This window comes from Leptopilina heterotoma, unplaced genomic scaffold, assembly GCF_015476425.1.
Source record: "Leptopilina heterotoma isolate Lh14 unplaced genomic scaffold, ASM1547642v1 Lhet_38, whole genome shotgun sequence".
NCBI lineage: Eukaryota > Metazoa > Arthropoda > Insecta > Hymenoptera > Figitidae > Leptopilina > Leptopilina heterotoma.
This window is the reverse complement of record NW_025111054.1, coordinates 1,001,553-1,024,274: the sequence shown is the minus strand read 5'-3', so window position 1 is coordinate 1,024,274 and position 22,722 is coordinate 1,001,553. Positions and strand designations below refer to the sequence as shown.

The 22,722-nt window shown below is 21.4% G+C and overlaps 1 protein-coding gene across 9 annotated transcripts in view; it reads right to left on the bottom strand.

Annotated features, from left to right (window-relative positions):
* Nucleotides 1-4,260: 4,260 nt before the first annotated feature.
* LOC122505934 (AT-rich interactive domain-containing protein 2-like) overlaps nucleotides 4,261-22,722 on the bottom strand; it is a 131,726-nt gene continuing 113,264 nt past the window's right edge. For 6 of the 9 annotated variants that reach the window (XM_043617827.1, XM_043617824.1, XM_043617831.1 and 3 more), the window contains exons 14-19: nucleotides 21,209-21,657; nucleotides 17,655-17,814; nucleotides 17,385-17,567; nucleotides 11,195-11,272; nucleotides 7,953-8,044; nucleotides 4,261-5,560 (exon numbers count right to left, since the gene is read on the bottom strand). In XM_043617827.1, coding sequence (XP_043473762.1) covers nucleotides 5,440-5,560; nucleotides 7,953-8,044; nucleotides 11,195-11,272; nucleotides 17,385-17,567; nucleotides 17,655-17,814; nucleotides 21,209-21,657 — 1,083 coding nt within the window. In that variant the 3' untranslated portion in view covers nucleotides 4,261-5,439. The remainder of the gene's footprint in view (nucleotides 5,561-7,952; nucleotides 8,045-11,194; nucleotides 11,273-17,384; nucleotides 17,568-17,654; nucleotides 17,815-21,208; nucleotides 21,658-22,722) is intronic. The other 3 variants (XM_043617829.1, XM_043617833.1, XM_043617826.1) reach the window with 2 other exon arrangements.

The window sequence follows — 22,722 nt, the reverse complement described above, 5'->3', positions numbered from 1 at the left end:
GGGAGATTTTGTTTGTGTGTCACTTTGGTTGTCTCCAGGAGGTGTAGTTGTTTTCGTTTTTTGTTTATCAACTGTTTGTTTTGGGATGTGTGTGTCAGAGTGCTGGTCATTGTGACTGTGATTGTGACGTTGTCTCTTTGATTCTGGATTTAGGTCTTCTTGACTTGAAGAAAACGAATTCTGGATACTCAGGAGGCTTTCTGTTGCAGAAACCACCTCCACTTGTTCCGTTTGAGGGGAAAGGGGGGGATTAAACACCCCTCCCGTGTCGAAACTCATGTTTAATGAATCGGAGAATAAACCTCCATTTAATAGGCTTTTGTGCCACGACAGAATAAATAAATATTTTTAATAGTAGGAAAGAGAAAGAAAAAAAACGATACTTAAATATAGCAAGATGGCCGTGCTGGACAACGAGGTGACGCGCTCCTCAGCGCCGAGGAAATCGGCGATTGTGCCAAAAGCACCGAAGTACCGAGGATCTTTTCAATGAACAAGTATTACTTTAAATGTAGACGATAAACTATATGCGTTTTAGTTTGTGAACGCTGATAATGTTACTTATCCGCGAAAAACTTTAATATTATACACAGACACGATGTGAACTGTACCACTCTTACAAGAGAACTCCCCCTTAATTTCGTAACGATCGTTTTGTTATTTACCCACTTAAAAAAATTCATAAAGAAGCATTGAAATTTCAAGCTTTACACCGGGCTTGAAATTTTTCATGTTTTAAAGAAAATATTTGAATATATTTTTCAAGAAATTAATTAAACGTTTTGAAAATTTAGGAATTTTTTAAGAAATTTTACAGAAAAAAGATTTTGAATAACCAGAAGAAAAAGAGATGTAAAAAATTAAAATAATTGAAAATAACTGAATGTTTGCAAAGATATTACTTTTTAGAAAAATAATTGAATTGTTTCAATGGATTTATTTAAATTTCAGAAAATAATTGAATTCTTTCGTAAAAAAAATTTTGAAAATAATTCAATTCCTGCGAAGAATTTTACTATTTATAAAAAAAATTGAATTCTTCCGAAGAATGTTTATTATTTGTGTAAATAATTGAATTCTTGCGAAGAGTTATTTTAAAATTTTTTTCGTCAAGGAAATTTAGTATATCTTTTAAAATTTAAGAGAAATTTTATTATTTTTTGGATGATATTCAACTATTTTGTGAGAAGAATTATATTCATTACAATTTTGGAGATTATTTCCTAACTTTTCAAATAATATTTACTAATTTTTTGGAGAAAATATATTCATTAGAAAATTCAAAATGGCGGAAGCAATATGTCGGACAGAAAATGTAAAAAAATTATTAGAATTTGCTATGTGTTGTGTATAACATATTTTATTTTATTTTTAAGTTAAGGGGACTTTCTTATGCAGAACTGGTCAAAAAACACACTATTTTAAACTCTTATTGTAAAAAATGTATTATAGTTATTGCAAAAATTCCTTTTGGGTATTGTTACATAATATAAGATAATTAAAAATTTTCAGAACTTGTAGTTAATTTTCGAAGAAAATTAAAAAAATTTTTTTTAAATTTTACACCATTTTTGCAATTTTACATATTTTACATAAATTAGAAATTCAAACGAGATTCTCTTCATTAAGGGTTTTTTCATCAACATTTTTCTCAAAAAATCGAAAAAATTCTGTTTTTAGATCAATTTATCCCCCTAGAAAATAATAGGGGGTAAAAATTTGAAATTTCAGACTTTTCAAATTAGGACGGCAATATAGTATATTTACTGCTTTTTAAAATTTTATTTAATTCTTGCAAAGTTTTTTGGGATATGAAAAATTAAAATAAATAAACATTGTAATTGTATAATTGTTATATTTAAATTTTCTTCGTAATGCACATTTCTAGATGACAAATCTGATAAATGACAATACGGCAATGATCTTACTTAGATGATCACTCAATTGCAATATTCTAACATTCACATCTTTAATTCTCTCTCATTCGACTTCGAAAAACAGTAAAAAAAAATTCAGATACATTTAGTTTCGTCGTTTACAATCATTTCGTTTAATTTAAGTAATCACACGATTCTTTTTTTTTTTATTCTTCATTCGTACCCTCATCAACTGAGTTACACAATTTCACACCATTTTTTTTCCATTTTATTACAAGTAAAGAAAGATATAAAAAATTTTTTTCTTCTTTTTTTAAAGTAAATTGAGATATTTATAATTACAAAAAGAAAATAGGAATAGATCTTAAAATAGAACATATTTGCATTCTTCGTTTTCTCCCATTTTTTTTTTTTAATATTTATTAACACATTCTTCGATGAAAAACTGGAACAAAAACTTTGATTCGTATGAGACGAACGAAAATCAATATTTTGTACAGTTTTTTTTCGTAATTTTTTTTCAAAAGTAATTTTTTTATACATATATACATATATTTAGATATCCTAGTCAAGGAAAATATTTTACATTTTTGGTTTAAATTACAATTACTTTTTGGAGGGAATGAGATCTTTACAATTTTTATTAATTTTTAATCGAAATTATCTAGAAAATATATCTTTGTATCAAAAATTTTAAGGAATTATTTAACGTGTAGTATATAAAAAAGTGATTTAAAAAAAAATTTTTATAAAAAAAATCATATTCAAAAGTATCTTAAACTAATTGTAAGGTGATTAATAAAAAAAAGTTTAATTAAACATAAATTTTTGACAAATTTTTTAACAAAATATTTTGAATATAATAAGAAAAACTTTTAATTATTTATAAAGCAAAAAAATGTGATATCTCTTAGAGATAAATTAAGAATTTAAAAAAATTGAATTCTTAGGGAATATTTAAAAAAAATAAAAGAAAAATGAAGTTATATTAAAAATATATTTAATGTATGTATGTATGTATAAAGCAGTAAAGTAGAAATAATTTGATAAACCGATTTTCGTTTGTCTCGTCGAAGTTTTAATAGTTTTCCTTTTCTTTTTCATATTTAATAGGGCATATTTATCAATAAAAAAATCTTTTCGGATACATTTTTTTTTCTCATCTGCTTTATATCAAATGACTACTATAATACAGAAAACAGCCGCTAGGCATTCGTTACAGACGCTCTCATACCTACATTTAGAATTTTACACAGTCAATGAATTACGTTATTTACAAGTTTATATATATATGAATATACACATATATATTTTTTTATATGAATATTCATCTCATAATGTCGGCTTGATTTTTTATTCGCAATAATTTATATACAAATATATGCACATAGACATGAATGCATATACATGTATACATAATAATATATTTATAATAATTATTTATACATACACGTATGTATGATGTCACGATTTTCTTTTTCATTCATAGTACACAATTATAAAAATTGCTGTAACAGCAAAACATAAATTCTTTTTCTTTTTTTCCCCCTTATTTTTACAACAAAAAAAAATATTCATACGCGTACAAAAAAAAAAGAGTCAAGAGAACAAACACAAAAAATGATTCACTCGCAGCGAAAATCGAAGAAAAACATGGCTTAAACTCGATCTATGAAATGTTTGATTCACAAAATAAATTGTATTTCATTTTCAACGGAAGGAATCATTTTCTTTTTTTGACATTCCTTGTAGTAAATTTTTCTTCTAAATTCATGTTTACGTTATCTTTAAAATTCCACTTTTCCTCAAGTTTAAATAAATTTCAAAACAGACGAACTAATTTGAACATTAATATAACTTTCCATTTTTTTTTTTGTCGTTATTAAAAATTTCTTTCCTAGATTTTATCATTTTACTTCTTCAAAAAAAAAAAAAAAAAAACAGGCAGAATAGAATTATAAAAAACGAAATTTTATCAAGATAAAAAACTTTGATAACAAAAAATGTAGCTATTAAACTCCAGTAAATAATTAAAATTAATTAAAAAATTATTCAATTCAATAAGAAATATAAAGGAAAAATTAGACCAAATACAATGGAAAACGTAAAAATAAATAATTAAAACGAATCGGAAAATTTACAAAAAAATTAAAGTGTCACGATATTAAAAAAAAATTCATCTGTTTGAAATAAAATTTAAAACCCACAGGTTTTAGTAGAATTTAAAAGACGCGCGCCTTTTTTCAAAAAAAACCTAAGAGTTTTCTCTTTTCTTTGAAAAAAAATCAAAAATTTATTTCACAAATTAAAAGCTTTCAAAATATTTCCATTATCATGAAACTTAAATTAACAACAGTTGATATTTTAAAGCTTCAATTTCGAAAACTTCAAATCTAATTTCGTAAAAAACTATATATTAATATATATTTATAAAAAAACATCAATTGCTTTGTTTTTAACTTGAGAGCAATATTTCCAAACTAGAAGAGAAAATAAGAACTTCTTTTGGATAAAAAAAAATTGAAACAGCGGGAAACGTTTCGAGCACAAGAATCATACGCAAAATTATAATAGCCATATAATTGCAATGTGCAATTATCTAATAATAGTAATTAATAACTAATAATAAAATAATAATCATCATCATCATATAATAATATAATAATATAATAATATAATAATATAATAATAATAATATAATAATATAATAATAATAATAATAATAATTACAGACTCCTAACAAACACATTCAATAAAAAGTTCCTTTACAGTCTAGATTTCCGGTGACTTGTATAAAACAAGAAGTCGATGAGAAACTAAAAAGAAAAGAAACAGTACTGAAGAATTATTTTTTTTCTTTTTAAAGAATTAATGTGAAATGGGAAGAAGAAAAAAGAAACGAAACGTAGTCCATATAATAGTGTTAATGTTTATAATTATCTATAACGTCCGTAAAGTATCTTCTTCGCCATAAATTGATTTCTACATATTTACTAAAAACATTCGCTGCTCGTTTGAGAAAATAAATATTAACATTAAATCTGAATAGTTTAATCTTGCCTCGCATTATTTTTTTTTTATCACTGTTCCGCGTTTTCTTTTCTTTTTTGCTTTTACACCCGCGAAAAACATTTTTTTTTTCTCCTAGGATTTTTAACATTCTTCAAAGTAAAAAGTTTTTTTTTTGGCAAAATACATTTTGCCTATTTAAGATAAGTTTTGTAGGCCTCTTTTGTTTCTCTTGTTTTCATTTTTCTTTATATTCTTAATTAACGTACATATAATATCAACTACGTGTACGGAACATTATTAGTCCGATTGATTTTTATTTGTTGTTTTTTTACGGTCTTTTTTTTGTTGATTTTTATGAATTTTTTATTTATGTTGTTTTTTTTGTCCTCGAGAAAAGTTTATCACCTATTTGAAAAGTTATTTCTTCTCACTACCAGGTGGTGAAACTTTTTTACGCAGTAGAACTTGTGAAATTGATCGCTGCTCATTTTTTGTTTTTGTTTTTTTCTTTTTAGTAAAACTGAAGTGATCAGAGGCCCGTCTCGAAAGGTCACCTGTGACTGCTGTTACTCTGATCGTTCATGTCGTAAAGAACTTGTGCAATTGTACGGGATGATTCAACGTTGCTCAGCGCCACTCCCGCCAAATGTGGTTCATAAGCTCTTAAGTGTCTGAAAATATAAACAATTTTTTTTTAATAATAAAATAAATTGCATAATTCTATTAAATAATTTATTTCAAGGCTATTTTCCTGTTTAAGAAATAAATCTTCTTAAATCTATATTAATAATCGTTGTATTCCGATAATCCGTTTGCACTTTGAAGTTAATTGTTGTTTGCTTTTTTGTTTTCAAACTTTTTTTTAATAATTTTTCTTTTTAAATATTTTCAATTTTAAAATTAATGTATTGAAAATCATTGAATTCTTGTAAAATAAATTTTATCAAAAAATTTGAGAATAATTAAATTCCTTCGAAGAATTTTTTTATTTATGAAAATAATTGAATTCTTGCGAAGGATTTTATTAAAATTTAAAAAAAAAATTTTTTGAAGGGTTTCTTTGAATTTTTTTAAGTTTATTAAAATAATCGTGTTTCTTAATAATTGAAAATAAAGATAGAATTTTATTAAAATTTTTTAAAAATAATTAAATTCTTCTGAGAATTTTATTACAATTTTCTAAAATAATTTAATTCATTCAAGGAATTTTATTAAAATATAGAAAATAATTAAATATTGTTTCAAAAGATTTCTTTAATTTATTGAAAATAATCGATTTTGTTAATTATTGTAATTAATTTTCACTATTAAAATTTTATTAAAATTATTGATAGAAAGTTAAACTTTTTTAAACAATTTTATTAGAGTTTTTGTAAATAATTAAATTCTTTTGAAAATTTTTTGAAAACAGTACAGTTGCACTATTTTTTCAAAATAATTAAATTTTTGCAAAGAATTTTACTATTCAAAGAAACAGTTGAATAGTTTTGAAGGATTTATAAAAATTTTAGAAAATAATTGAATTCTTTACAGAAATTTTATCAAATTTTTGTTGAAAACAATTGGATTTTTGCAAAAAAATTTACTATTTATAAAAATAATTGAATCGTTTCGAAAGATTTATTAAAATTTGAGAAAATAATTAAATTCTTTTGGAAATTTTTAAAACGAATATTAAGAAAAAAAATTGAATTCTTTCGTGAAATTTTATTGAAAATAATGAATCTTTGCAAAGATTTTACTAAGTATATAAAGAAATAATTGAATTCTTCGGAGAAAATTTATTAAAGTTTTGTTGAAAATAATTGAATTTTTGCAAAAAATTTTATTATTTATAAAAATAATTGAATTTTTCCAAAGAATGTTATTATTTATGAAAATAATTGCATTCAATTTTTGTAAAATTCAATTATTTTCCAAATTTTACATTTAAAAATGATTTTTAAAAGTAATAAAATTAAATTCTTTCAAATAAATAATTTATTTGAATTAAATTTGACGAAACATTTTCAATTAAATGGAAATTTAATTTATTTTAAAATTATTTACAAGAATTAAACTATCTTCAAAATAAAATAAAATTTTCAAATAAAAATTTGAATATTATTAAAGTTTTACAACAATTAAAACTTTCCAATTATTTCAAGTTAAAAATCTTATAAAATTTAAGTAATTTCAAAAAGTTTTTACTATAATGCTACTAATATTTAATTATTATCTAAAATCTTTAATGGAATTCATTTTTTAGTCAATTCTTAATAAAAAGTTCTAGGAGAATTAAATTATTTAAATATAAAAATAAATAATTCATTGAATATTTGATTATTTCTTAAAATTTCATTCTTATAATGAATTTCATCAACATTTTTGAAAGTTATTGAATTTTTTCGAAAAATTTTAATAACATTTTTAAAAATAATTGTATTTTTCGAGGAGTTTATTTAAAATTATAATAAAAATAATTGAAATCCTGCAAAGAATTTTATTATTTATGAATATGAGTGAATTCTTGCAATGAAATTTACAAAAATTTTTTCTAAAAATTGAATTTCTGCGTGAAAAATTTAAATTATTGAAAAAAAATTAATTTCTTTCAGAGAGTTTTTATTAAAAAATTTTTAGATAATTGAATTATTTCGAGAACGTTAATTAAAATAAAAGATATTTGAAAAAATTGAATTCCTGTGAAAAATTCTATAATTTGTGAAAAAAATTAAATTCTTGCGAAAACTTTTATTAAAATTATTGAAAAAAATTAAATTCCTTTGAAGAAATTTATTAAAATTTGTAGACAATTGTTTCTAAGAACTTTTTAAATATTTTTGAGAATAATTTTTTATTTTAACTATTAGAGTATTTAAAGTAGTTCAAATTTTCAAAAAAAGTCGTTTTCAGGGATTAATTTTTTTTTACTTTTTCTCATAGAATTTTTATTAAAATTTTTGAAAAAAATTGAAATATTTACAAGAATTTTTTATTAAAACTTTTGAAAATGATTGAATTTCTTCGAAAAATTTAAATATAATAATTTGGAAAACAATAAAAATAATGAATGAAACATACCTTCTGCCATGCGCAGAGTAAATGACTAGGTTCCTAAGGATAAGAGCTGCTGTCAAACGAATACTCTTGGTCACTGGACCTTCGTTGTCATCCTGCAAAAGAAAAACCAAAGCAAAAAATAGTATAAATTCTTTTTCACAAATGATAATAAATTCAAATAATTTTGCTCTCCCTAAGAAAGAAAGAAATATTTTGCAAAAAATTTTTTAATTATTTACAAATTTTTCTCCTTTCCTTTTGTTTTTCTACATTTTATTTGAAAAATTCGTGCAAAATTATTTATTTACTTTTCAAAAATATAATTTTTCAGCCTGCAAATAAACAAATTCAGTGCAAATTAGATACAAAAAAAGCATGCCAAATGAAAATACACTTCAAGCAAATATTTCTAAATCTAAAATTCTTTAATTTTCTCTTTTCTCTAGTTGTATTTTTTTAAATCTAGAGAAATTAAAAAAAGGAATTTTAACTAATAAAATGAAATTAAATAAAAGTATAAAATAAAATTAATTTATTATTAGTAAAAACAAATTTACTACTGTAAAATTCAACAGAATAAATAAATTTAGTATAATTTAATTTAATTTAAATGAACAATCGAAAATAATTAAAAATTTTCTAAATTTTAATTTTCTTTGTGAGGAAATTATAAAAAGTAGTGTATAAAATGAAAGACGATGAAAATGTTATGTGTTCCACGTTACACTTTAAATATTAAAATGAATTAAATGAACTTTAAATTTTTATGATACGTGTGATAATTTCAACTCTATATTATTTTGGCATACGTATAAAAAACTAGCAATTTTTATCGAAAAATAAATCAAAGCACTAAAAGTAAAATCAGTACTTTTATAAAAAATGTTTTGTAAAATTTTATTTATTTATTTTTGAGGTGAAATTGTGTAGTTGAATTTTAAATTTCACTTTTAATTTTATTTTCACAGAACATAAAAATAATTCTATAATAAATATATTTTTCTATAATTAAATTATTCAAATTAAAATATTTAAGAAACGTCATTTAATTATGTAAATAAAAATATTTAAAAAAAAACGTCATTAAATTAATTTAATCAATAAAAATAGTAAAAATCATAAACAAGGTAAAAATCAGTCAAAGAGAAAATTAAAGTGAAAAACAAATTCCTAGAAAAAATTAAAAATACAAAAACACAATTGCACTTGAGAAATAAAATCCAGAAGAATTTGATAAAATTGCACTTTTTTCAAAACAGTTCAAAATAGATACACAATTTCTTCAAAAAAAAAAAATATTTGCAAACAAAGTTTCTTATACGGATATTAATTATAATTTACATGTAATTCACAAAATGTATAATAAATTAAATAAAGTAAAAATTATTTTCACTTTCCAATTGATTGATTTCGAATAGATTATTATTTATTTTTCAAAAGAAAAATCCATTTATTCGAATTTTCGTTTATCTGAAACGAATAATTTTTCATAATCAACGAAACGAATAAATAAAAATTTCAGACCTCGGATAGTTTCGACTTTTTTTCGACTTATTTTCAAAAAATACGACTTTTTCGACTTTACTTCCAAATATTGCAAAAAAACATCACATTTTGGAATAAAATGCAAATTATTTCGAATTTTATAGTGTAAAAAAAAATAACGGTAATCAAATATTTCAAAAATTAAAACTGAAAGTTTTTAAATAATTTAAATTTTGTAAAAATTTTATTCAAAAAATAATTCGTTTATTTCAAGTATTTTCATTAAAATTTTTGAAAATCAAATTTTGAAAAATTTAGCTTGCAACTTTTAAAAAAATTATTAAATTCTAAAAAGCTTTTTGATGAAAAAATGAAAGTAAAAAATGATTTAATCTAAAAATTTTTCACTAAAATTCTTCAGAAAATTGATTAGTTTTTTAAATTGTCTACAAATTTTTTAAACAATCTCATTTATATTTCCAAAAAATTTTGGATAATATTCTTCAAAAGCTTGATAATTTTTTTATATTTTCTAAAAATTCTTTAAAAAATTCAATTATCGTGAAAAATTGTTTACTTAATTTCAATTTTATTTAGAAATTTTTAAATTATACTTATGTATTAAAAAAATTTGTTATCATTCAAAAATTATTTTAAAATATTTTGAAAAACTAATTTTAAGATATCTTTTTATTATAATTTTTTTCAATATTTTTGCTTATATATTTTGTAAGTAATTACTAATTCACTTTAATAACTTTAAAAAGAATTGATGAACCATTGCAGTTACAATTATTACCAAAAATTGAACTTTTACACTTGAATTATTAAAAATAATTGACTTGGAGAAGAAGTTTAGTTGAAAATTCTTGAAAATAATTGAATTTTGGAAGAATTTCTGTTTTAATTTTTTAGAAAAGTAATTAAATTTCAAAATGTTTGAAATTAAAATTTTGACAAATTTAAATCTCTGTAGAAGAAGAACTAAGTATTTGAATATTTTTATAAAGCAGAATTTTTTTAATTTTTAAATAATTAAAGTTAGGAAATTGCGTGAAGATTGAAAAATACAAAATAAAATTTTTGTGACCATAATGAATGAAAAAATTACTTTTTCGATTTTTTTAAAAATCTTTAATCGACTAAAGCGAATTTTTCTGCACCTTAACGTCGATCCGAGGCCTGGAAATTTTAATAAACAAACAATCGATTAGAAAGTGGAGAAAATATATAAATACGTAACAATTTACAAAATTAATCGTTAAATTTTTTGCCAAATTGCAAAAAAAAATAAAAACGACAACTAAGTTAAAAGGCAACATTTTTTTTGTGATTTACATGCAAAATATATTAATACATTAAATAAATATTTAATATATAATATATAAAATATTAAAATAAATAAAAAAAAGAATAAATTTCTACGGCATGATAAAGCAAATTATATTGTATAATTCAACAGAATCTGAAAATGGTCCTGAAAATAAGAAAAAAAAATTAATAACAATTTCATTTCATTTATTAAAACGATATTTTTAAGATAATAAAAATGAATAAAGTGTAAAAATAAAATAAAAGGAATCAATAAAGCGAGAGATGAGAGATAAAAAAAAGTAAAAAAGTGAAGAAGCAAGCAAAAAAGGTATAGCTGAACACAGAAACACAGACACAAAGTGTGAGAGTGAAAGAAAGAGAGAGACTGTGGATGTAAAAAATTATTTTTCATAATTTTCATTTCCCTCTTATTTCCACAGTCATCTTTCTCAACTATTTTTTACCTGTTCTGGCGGAGGATTTTGCCCAGGTCTGGGAGAAGAAGTGCTTGTGATGGCTGCAGCGGGCTTAGTTGGCCTTTGCTGCTTTGCCAAGAGAACAAGAAAGTCAGTTAAGTTTCAAGTATATTTTTCGAGAGATCAAAAACAACATTTTTTTTAGATTATTTATTAATATACTGTTTTTTCTTATTATTGTCATAATTATTATTAATATTATTTTTATTATCAATTATTAATATTATTATTAATTTTATAATTACTATTTTATTATTGTTATTGTTGTTATTATTATTGATATTATTTTTTATTAATATTATTATTATAAATTATTGACAACATTATAAAAGAGAGCACACATACAAAAAGACACTTAAATTTTCCCTAAGAATCTTGAATTCGATTTTCAAGTGTTTCAAAGTTCATAAAGGTGGTATTAATTATTACTATCGTTAATTAATTATTATTACTACAATTTTTAACCAAAACAACTTTTCTTTTTTTTAATCTTCGTTAATAAATTCTGTATCAATCTGTAGAGCTCGATTTTTAAATTTTTATTTTTGAACATTTTTTTAATAACAATAAGTATTTAAAAAAAAAATCATAAAATCGTTTAAACAATTTGTTGTTATTCTTTCTTTTTTATTTTTGAACATTTTTTTAATAACAATAAGTATTTTTAAAAAATTATAAAATCGTTTAAACAATTTGTTATTTTTTCATAAACTGCATAAAAAATTTAAGTCAAAAAGAAAAATAAAAATTTATCATTTAAACCTTGTTTGAAAAATTTATTCCGTTAACTATTTGTAATTTAATAAATCATAATGAAAATAAAATTCATTTAAATATAAAATTTATTTCAATGAAATTTGACAAATGTTTCAATTTTTTTAATTTTTTAAAATTATTTTCGAAAGTAAAATTATTTTAAAAAAATTTTAATTACATTTTTTTAAGAAATAAATTTTTTCCGAATTTTTTTTCAAAACTTCAATACTTTTTCTTGGATAAAAATTTAAAAACTTATTCTTATTTATTTTTCCACAGGAATTAAAATTCCAAATAATTTCAATCAGAAAAACCTTTTGAAATTTAATTATTTCTGAAAATTGCAACTGTAATTCTGACAAAATTCAATTATTTTTTTAGAATTTTTGAATAAAATTATTCGAAACTTTAAGAATTTTTTAAAGAAATATAATGTAATTAATAATTTTTTAAAATATAAAAATTTTTTATATTTCTCTACTTTTTCTTCCCTCAAATTTTCAATGAATTTAATTAAAAAATATTTTTAAATTTAATTAAAACAATTATTTTCTAAAATTTTTACTGAATTTTTTAAAAAATCAATTCTTATTAGAATTCAACTAGGAGAATTGAATTATTTAAAAAGAATAAATTCATAAAATAATATATTTTCAAAATAAAATTAAATTTATAGATAATTTTTAAAGATGAAAAAAGAAATGTCTTTAAAATATAAAATTTATTTTAGTACAATTTTACAAAATTTCCAATTGTTTCAATTTTTTAAAAATTATTTTCGAGACTTTATGTATATCTTAAAAAAATACAACTTTCAATAAAAAAGTTTCTGATATTTTTCCATAAAATACATGTTTTGTCCTTTTTTCAAAATTTTTTTGTTTTTTTTTTGTTTTTTTGTTTTTTTTTTTGTTTTTTTAACGAAATTTTCAAATTTATTAGAAAGTTATTATAAATACCATATAAAGTTTATTTAAACTTTTTTTTTGCTTTTCTCTCTTAATTACATCTTTTTAAACCCGAGTTTTTGATCAAGGATTTAAAAAGAACTATTTTCTTTGTTCTGATTAAAATTTTTTTCCATTTTCCTCAAAAATAAAAATACCACACTTCATATAAATTTAATTCACTGACAGAATTTCGATCAAATGAATTCAAGGGAATATTCATGCGTCTCCATACAAAAATTTTTAAATCCTTATTTTCGTTTTTAAAATTTGTTCTAAAAAGAAGGTAATACTTAAAAAAAAAAAAGATCCTGAAGAGCTTGAAGTGAAAAGTAAAGTTGAAATCTCAAGGCCGCAATTATTTTATTTTCTGATCTCAGTTGGTTAATGCAGAAAGTCCTAAATTAAAATTGAGACTAGACAAAGTACCTTTTTAGTTTCAATCCGGGAAAGAGGAGCCATTTACTTGTGCTTAGAGTTTTGTAATTTATTTAGGTAGCTTTTTTGGGGCTTAGGTAATATCGACAAAACCTTTTCTTTATGACAAGAATAATATGACGAAACGAAAAAAAAACAAATAAAATATTTTTTCTGTCAAGAGGGTCTTACGTTCCAATTCCGCAGGTAAACATTATTTTAGTCTCGCCTTGCATTCCTGCGCATATAACTTATAGGAAAAAGTAAAAATGTTTATTAGCTTTTTTAAATATTTTTACAATATATTATTGTTATTGATATTATTATTATTATTATTATTATTATTATTTATTTTTTTTTTCTTAGGGACTTTTGGGAAATCTGCCTACAGATACCTTGGATTCCGCACTCCAAGGTTATGTGGGGTTGGTACAATGAAACAAAAGGAAATATTAAAAAAAGATAAATAAATAAATGTTATAATAAATTTAATAAACTGGCGACCTACTACCAGCCCGACCCACTAAAACCCGTAACCCTTTTTCTGGAGCCCTTTACCCTCCCTCGGAACTGTCGTAAGACTTTAGCCTTCGAGGGTGGCGCTCCGACTCTGTCGCTAATGCGACCTTCTTCTTCCCTCTGCGGTTTTCCTGCGTCCGTAGTTAAAAAAAATGATTAAAACTATTTCATAGTCTAAGCGGATTTTTTTTTTAAATTTTTAGAAAATAATAAAATTTTTTCGAAGAATAGACAATATTAAAGGCTTTGACGATAATTGAATTCTTTCAAAAAATTTCTTTAATCTACTGAATAAAATTAATTATCTACATTAATAATTTTATTATTAATTGTAATTAATATAATTTTACTATTAAAATTTTGTTAAAATTATTCATAGAAAATTAAACTCTTTTAAACAATTTTCATTAGAGTTTTTGTAAATAATTAATTTCTTCTGAAGAATTTCTTTGTGTTTTTTTTAATAATGTAATTTTTTTGATTAAATTTAATTGAAAATTTTTAAAAATAATTAAATTAAACAAAGAATTTTTTCATCTTTTTAAAATAATCATGGCCGTTAATAATAATAATAAAATATTTGATTTTTAAAATTTATTAAAATTATATATAGAAAATAATTGAATTCCTCAAGAGAATTTTATTATTTATAAAAAATAATTTAATTTTTACGATGAATTTTACATCGAAAGTATTTCTTGACAAGAATTTATTCAAATTTTTGAAAATAATTGAAATTTTTTAAAGAATTTAATTATTTATGTGAAAATTGAATTCTTGACAAGAATTTGTTTCAAAATTTTTGAAAATAATTAAAATCCTTGGAAGAATTTTATTATATTTAAGAAAATAATTGAATTCTTTAAAAGAATTTTATTATTAATAAAACTAATTAAAATCTTCCAAATAATTTTATTTTTTATGATAAAAATTAAATTCTTACGAAGAATTTTATTAAAATTTTTGAAAATAATTGAAATTCTCCAAAGAATTTTTTTATTTATTTATTTAAGTAGTAAATTATTTAAGAAAATAATTGAAATCTTCAAAAAAAATTTATTTTTTATGAAGATAATTTAATTTTTAGGAAGAATTTTATTAAAATTTTTTTAAATAATTGAAATCGTTTGAAAAAATTTATTATTTATGAAAATAATTGAAATCTTCAAAAGAATTTTACTTTTCATGCAGATAATTGAATTTTTAGAAAAAATGTTATTAAAATTTTTTAAAATAAATGAAATCTTTTGAAAAATTTTATTTTTTATGGAAATAATTGAAATCTTTTAAAAAATTTTATTATTTATGAAAAAATTGAATTCTTGACAAGAATTTGTTTTAAAATTAAAAAAAAAATTAAATCCTCCAAAGAATTTTATTATTAACCAAAATTATTGAAATCTTCTAAAGAATTTTATATTTCTAAATATAATTGAATTCTTGCGAAAAATTTTATTAAAATTTTTTTAAATAATTGAAATCCTCTGAAGAATTTTATTATTTAAAAAAATAATTAAACTTTTCAAAAGAATTATAAAATTCTTTTGAAGAATTCAATTATTTTATTAATGAAAATAACTAAAATATTCCAAAGAATTTTATTTTTTATGATCAAAATGAAATTCTTGCGAAAAATTTTATTAAAATTGTATTGAAAATAATTGCAATCCTCCGAAGAATATTATTATTTATGAAAATAATTAAAATTGTCAGGAACAATTTTATTAAAATTTTTGAAAATAATTGAAATCTTTTGAAAAATTTTATTATTTATGAAAATAATTGAAATCTTGCAAAGATTTTTATTCAAATTTTTAAATATATAATATAATTGTTTGGATGAAAATTTAAATTCTTTGTAAGTAGAAATTGTATTAAGATAGTTTTGAAAATAATTGAATTCTTTTGGAAAATTTTATAACGAATTAAGAAATAAATTGAATTCTTTCGTGAAATTTTATTGATAATAATTAAATTTTGGCAAAGATTATAATATTTTAAAAAAATAATTGAATTGTTTCTAAGGATTTATTAAAATTTTGTTAAAAATAATTGAATTTTTTTAAAAAAGTTTTTAAAGTTTTATTGTTTATAAAAATAACTGAATTTTTACGAAGAATTTTATTATAAATGAAAATAATTAAAATCTTCCAAAGAATTTTATTTTTTATGATCAAAATTGAATTCTTGCGAAGAATTTTATTAAAATTTTTGAAAATAATTGAAATTCTCCAAAGAATTTTATTATTTAAGAAAATAATTGAAATCTTCAAAAGAATTTTACTTTTTATGATCAAAATTGAATTTTTGCGAAGAATTTTTTATTAAAATTTTTGAAAATAATTAAAATTCTCCAAAGAATTTTATTATTTAACAAAATAATTGAAATCTTCAAAAGAATTTTACTTTTTATGATCAAAATTGAATTTTTGCGAAGAATTTTTTATTAAAATTTTTGAAAATAATTAAAATTCTCCAAAGAATTTTATTATTTAACAAAATAATTGAAATCTTCAAAAAAAATTTACTTTTTATGAAGATTATTGGATTTTTTAGGAAGAATTTTATTAAAAATTTTTTTAAATAATTGAAATCCTTTAATGAATTCAGTTAGTTATGAAAAAATTGAATTCTTGACAAGAATTTGTTTCAAAATTTGAGAAAAAAATTGAAATCCTCCAAAGAAATTTATTATTAATAAAAATCATTGAAAACTTCTAAAGAATTTTATTTTTTATGAAGGTAAAATTAAAATTTTTGAAAATAATTGAAACTCTCCAAAGAATTTTATTATTTATAAGAAAATAATTGAAATCTTCAAAAGAATTTTACTTTTTATGAAGATAATTGAATTTTTAGGAAGAATTTTATTAAAATTTTTGAAAATAATTGAAATCCTTTAAAGAATTCAATTTTATTGATAATAATTTGAATTTTTGCAAAGATTATAGTATTTTAAAAAATAATTGAATTTTTTCTAAGGATTTATTAAAATTTTGTTGAAAATAATTGAATTTTTTTAAAAAACTTTTATTATTTATAAAAATAACTAAATTTTTCCGAAGAATATTATTACTTATGAAAATAATTGAATTCTTCCGAAGAAGACTGATTATATTTTTGTCAGTAATTGGTCCGTAAATGGTCAGTAATTTTTCATTTTTGGTCCGTACAGTCCGTATTTTTAAATACTTTCTCTGGTTCGACTCCTGTCATTATTAATCAATTTTATGCATTATTTTAGGTAAACTTTACATTAGATGATAATCTAATGGATTATAATCTAATGTATAGTAAAATTGTGTATAAAATTTGATAAAAATTATAAATTGAACTGAAAGAGACCCTCTTCGGCATATAAATAACAAGATAAAGAAAAAGGTTCTTGACTGGATAAAATAGTTATATTTAATTATACAACTGAGGTTTCAATAATAAATATTGTCAATATATATATAGAAATTTTTGATTCGCATAATTTTGAAGAATGCATACATACAATTTTTCGAGTTTATTAATTCACGTGAAATGAGACTTACCATTAATTCTTTTGGATTGACGAACTCCAGGGCGTGCCTTTTGATCGCGTGGAAAGCCGCATTAGGCGCGTAACCAGGATGTTGAGACGTTGAGATGGGCGCCGCCGTCGTCACTGGCGCTGACGTCGTTAACACTTCCGTCTTACCCGAAAGCGTCAATTGTTTTCGCCTCACCGACATGACCTTTAAGGAAACAAATTTTCTCATTATTATATTAATTTTATTATAATTTATAATAAAAATGAAATAATTTTGAAATATTGAACTCACATCTCCATTACAGTGCCTGTCGTATAAATGAGTCATAAGTGAGAAACGACGACGTTTAAGATTGTCACAACTCGACCACAGACAGAGAATTTCTTCACCTCCATTTGGACAATGCGCTTCGCACACGTGAAGATAAACATCGTGCGAAGTCTTAAATTGTCTAAAATAGAAAATTATTTTTCACTTCATTGAATTTTAATCAATGTAACCATAAAATGCAAAAGAAAGAAAAATTTTTTCGATGCCCTAGTAATCGTCACTTTTTAGCGGAATTTCTAAATTCAATTACTCAAAACTTCAATACTTTTTGTTAAACAAAAATTTAAAAACTTATTCTTATTCATTTTTCCACAGCTGAATTAAAATTTCAAATAGTTTCAATGAGAAATCTTTTGAAATTTTATTATTTCTAAAAATTGCAACTGTAATTCTTCTAAAATGCAATTACTTTTTTTTACAATTTTTGTATAACTTTATTTAAAACTTTAAGAATTTTTTAAGAAAAATGATGTATAATTAATATTTTTTTTAAATAAAAATTTAATTATTTTTATACTTTTGCTTCCCTTAAATTTTTAAAGAATTTAATTTAAAAAGTTTTTAAAATTGAATTATTTAAATAGGTTGAGTAATTTTTATAAATTCATAAAATAATTAATTTTCAGAAATAGAATTATATTTGTAGATAGTTTTTAAAGATAAAAAATAAAATTCTTTAAAATATAAAATTTATTTTAATAAAATTTTACAAAATTTAAAATTGTTTGAATTTTTTAAAAATTATTTTCGGAAATTCAAGTATATCTTGAAATTTTAATTACTATTTTTCAAAAACCTAATTTTTTCAGAATTTCCAAATCAAGTCTTAAAAATTTCAATCACTTTTGAAAAATAAATATTTTAATACTTTTTGTTCTTTATTCTTAAAATTTTTAAATAATACTTTCAATGTAAAACCTTTTGAAAAATTTTTTATGAAAATTTCAACTGCAAGTGTTCCAAAATTCAATTATTTTTCAGAATTTTTGAATAATATTATCAAAAACTTTTAATTTATAAAAAAGCTAACAAATTAATAATTTTTTGTATTTGAATATTATTGTATTTTTACTTTTTACAGCTATTAGAATTTCAAAGATTTCAATTTAAAACCTTTTTGAAATTCATGTAAGCACAGATTATCTCTATTTTTATATTATAATATAATTAGAAATGCTAATAAATATTTTAGCTAGTAAAATATATTTTTTTATTTTTATTTCTGACAAAAGTAGTCAGATGACTAAGGCAGTGACGATACAACTAAAGCATTTTTCCTTAAATTAAAAATGCAGGCCTCTGATCGACTTTAAGGAACAAAAAAAGTCGCTTTAGTCGATTTAAAATAGAAAAAAAAGTCGTTTATTTAATTCAGTGTCGTCACAAAAATTTTATTTTTTATTCTTCTGATCTTTCACTGATTTACAAATTTAATTATTTAAAACTTGAATAATTTCGTTAAATAAATATTTAAATACTTCTTGTTTGCTTTTTATACGGGAATAAAATTTTTAAAATTTCGATTTAAAACCTTCTGAAATTTAATAACTTTTTAAAATTACAACTTTAATTATCTTAAAATTCAATTATTTTCTACAATTTTTAATCAAACTTCTTCTCGAAATCAATTATTTTTAAATTATTAAAAAATAATTCTTAGAGAATTATAATTAAAATAGTTCTTAGAGAATTCAATTATTTAAATACAACTTAGAATGTTTTCAGGACCTTCATTTTTGTCAAATAAATCTGTTTATATTGTGACCTTAAGGCCACAATATAAACAGATTTATTATTTAAATACAAAAATTCAGTTCTTTATAATGATTCTAACTGTCCATGTTTTTTTAAGTTATTAATTAATTTTCAAAAAATTATAATAAAGAAATTCTTAAAATTAATTCTTTAAAATTATTTTAAAAATAATTTACGGAAGATAATAGTTTTTCAATTATATAGAATTAAAAAATTTCCAAACAATAGAAATTTGGTAAATTCTATTAAAAAAATAATTGAATTTTTAAAGAATTTTATTTTTTGTTATCTTAAAATGTTAAAAATAATTGTAAAAAATTTTAATGTTATTTTTTGTAGGTATTTGAATTTTTGGAAATTTGTATTTGAAAATATTGAAAATAATTGAAATTTAAAAAATTAGAATGCAAAAAATTCTAAGAATTATTTTTTTCCAAAAATATTTTAATATAATTTTTTTGAAGCTAATTTTCATTAATTACCATTTTTAAATTTACACTTGAAGATTTTTTATTAAAATTTTTGAGAAGTCAATTATTTTCAAAATTTACAATTAGATAAAATTCTTTTAAAGTTTATTTTCAAAAATTTTTATCAAAAACTTTGAAAAAAATCAATTATTTTCAATTTAATTTTACAAAATTTCAATTATTAAAACTCTGTTTTATTGTAAATTTTGAAAATTTATTTAGTATGTAATATTTATAAAAATAGTTGAATTGTTTCGAAGAAATTATTGAATATTTTAGGAAATAATTGAATTTTATAGAAATATTTGAAAATATTTGAATTCTTCCGTGAAATTCAATTAAATATGTTTTGAAAATAATTGAATTCCTGCAAAGAATTTTACTATTTATAAAAATAATTGAATTCTTGCGAAGAATTTTGCCATTTATAAAAATAATTGAATTGTTTCGAAGGATTTTTGAAGATTTTAGAAAATAATTGAATTTATTCGAAATATATGAAAAATTGTTTTAAAAATTAAATTCTTCCGAGGAATTTAATTTTAATTATTTTCAAAATTTACAATTATTAAAATTCTTTTAAAGTTTGTTTTCAAAAATTTTTATGAAACACTTTGAAAAAAATCAATTATTTTCAATTTAATTTTATAAAATTTCAATTATTGTAAATTTTGAAAATTTATTTAGTATTTATAAAAAATAGTTGAATTGTTTCGAAGAAATTATTAAAAATTTTAGGAAATAATTGAATTTTATCGAAATATTTGAAAATATTTGAATTCTTCCGTGAAATTCAATTAAATATGTTTTGAAAATAATTGATTTTTGAAGATTTTAGAAAATAATTTTGAATTTATTCAAAATATATTAAAAATTAAATTCTTCCGAGGAATTCAATTTCAATTATTTTCAAAATTTACAATTAAAATTCTTCAAATGTTGATTTTCAAAAATGTTTATAAAACACTTTAAAAAAATCAATTATTTTCAATTAAATTTTACAAAATTTCAATATTAATTTATTGAAATTCTTTTCAATTGTAAATTTTGCAAATAAGTTGCATTTTATACTAAAAATTATTGCAATATTCGGAAGAAAAGTCGAAAAAGTCGTAATTTTCGAAAATAAGTCGAAAAAAGTCTCATTTTTTGAAAATATTAGAAAAAAGTCGAAAATGTTATAATAATCGAGGCCTGAAAATTTCAAAAAAGGTGGAAAAGGTTGAAAAATGTAAAAAAAAGTTAATTTGCAAGAAATATGAAGAAGAAAAGTAAGAGGAAGAAATTTACCTGAGACATCCCCGCCATTCGCACAAGAATGCATTGGGATCAATTTTAATGGTGATTGTTTTAGGCGACGGCTCCGTCTGTTGACTCGTGGAAGGTTTGGATTCAGGTTCAGTCGAGGTGGAAGAGCTAACGGTCTTGACGATCTTAATTGGCTGTTTCATGGTGATGGCGTGAGTGGCTGCCGCCTGATGTGGCGTCGTTGGTCTCGTTGGCGGTGGCGTTGAGGCTGGCGTCGGCGTCACCACCCGCGACGGTATACTCGTCGTCACTGGACATTGTTGCGCTAATGCTGGAATCGTCACTGTCACTGTGTTCTGATTGCTCTGTGCCACCGAACTGTTGACAATTATTGATTGGGGAATTGCCGCCGACGTGGGAACCAAAGGTGGTGGTATGTTTCCAAGTGCGGGACTCTGTAAAATCGGTCGCGGAACTTGCGTTACGACAACCTAACAACACAAATTTCTTTTGTTTTCTATTGTTCAAAATACCAGCACAATTTCACTTTCGCATACATTCATTCATTCATTTTCATTGGTTTTAAAGTATATCTTTTCACATTATAATAGATAAAAAAAATTGTTAAATATTCAAGAAATAAATTTTTAAAAAAGCATTTTATAAAATTCTGAGTAGCTATCTGATTAGTGATTAAATTTATTCACCGGAACTTTCACTAATTTTCATAAACGAAAAATGTGATTTTCAGGCATCACAGTACTTTTTTCCTCAAAAAAGGTGAAAAGGGGAATTTTTTTCCTCAAAAAGGGGATCAAAAAGGGGATAAAAATTTATTTGTTTATACAACTTGCAAATATAATTTCCTTGACTTTTCCTTGATTTCAAGACAAAATTTTGACTTTTTCCCTAAAGAATATTCTGCGATTCAGTCTAAAAATGATTAGATACTCAAAAAATGTTCTATTACATTTATTTACGAATTTCTTTAACTGTAAAATTATTCAAAAACAACAATAACTGCTTTTTAATTTTCGTGGCATTTGATTAAAATTGTATTAAAAATAATTGAAATTCTGCGATGAGTTTGATTATTTATGAAAATAATGGAATTATTGCGAAGAAATTTATAAAAAAAATTGTAAATAATAGAATTTTTGTGAAATTTTTTTTTTATTTATGAAAATAATTAAACGATTGCGTAGAATTTTATTAAAAATTTTCATAAATAATTGAATTCTTGTGGGAAATGTTATTAAAATAACAGATATTGTATATAATTGAGACCTTGGATCCAATAACTCGCCCGACGCTCGAAGGCACGCGCTAATACCAGTCGGGTAGCAGTGAGTGGCCCAGAGGCGCTCACTGCTCACTGACTGGCAGTTGCGCGTTCCTCCGAGCGTCGGGCGAGTTATTGGATCCAAGGTCTCAATTGAATTTAGGAAAATTTTTGCAAATAATTGAAATTTTGCCAATAATTTTATTAAAATTTTTGAAAATAATGGAATTTCTGCGGAGAATTTGATTATTTTTTGAAATAATTGAATTTTTGC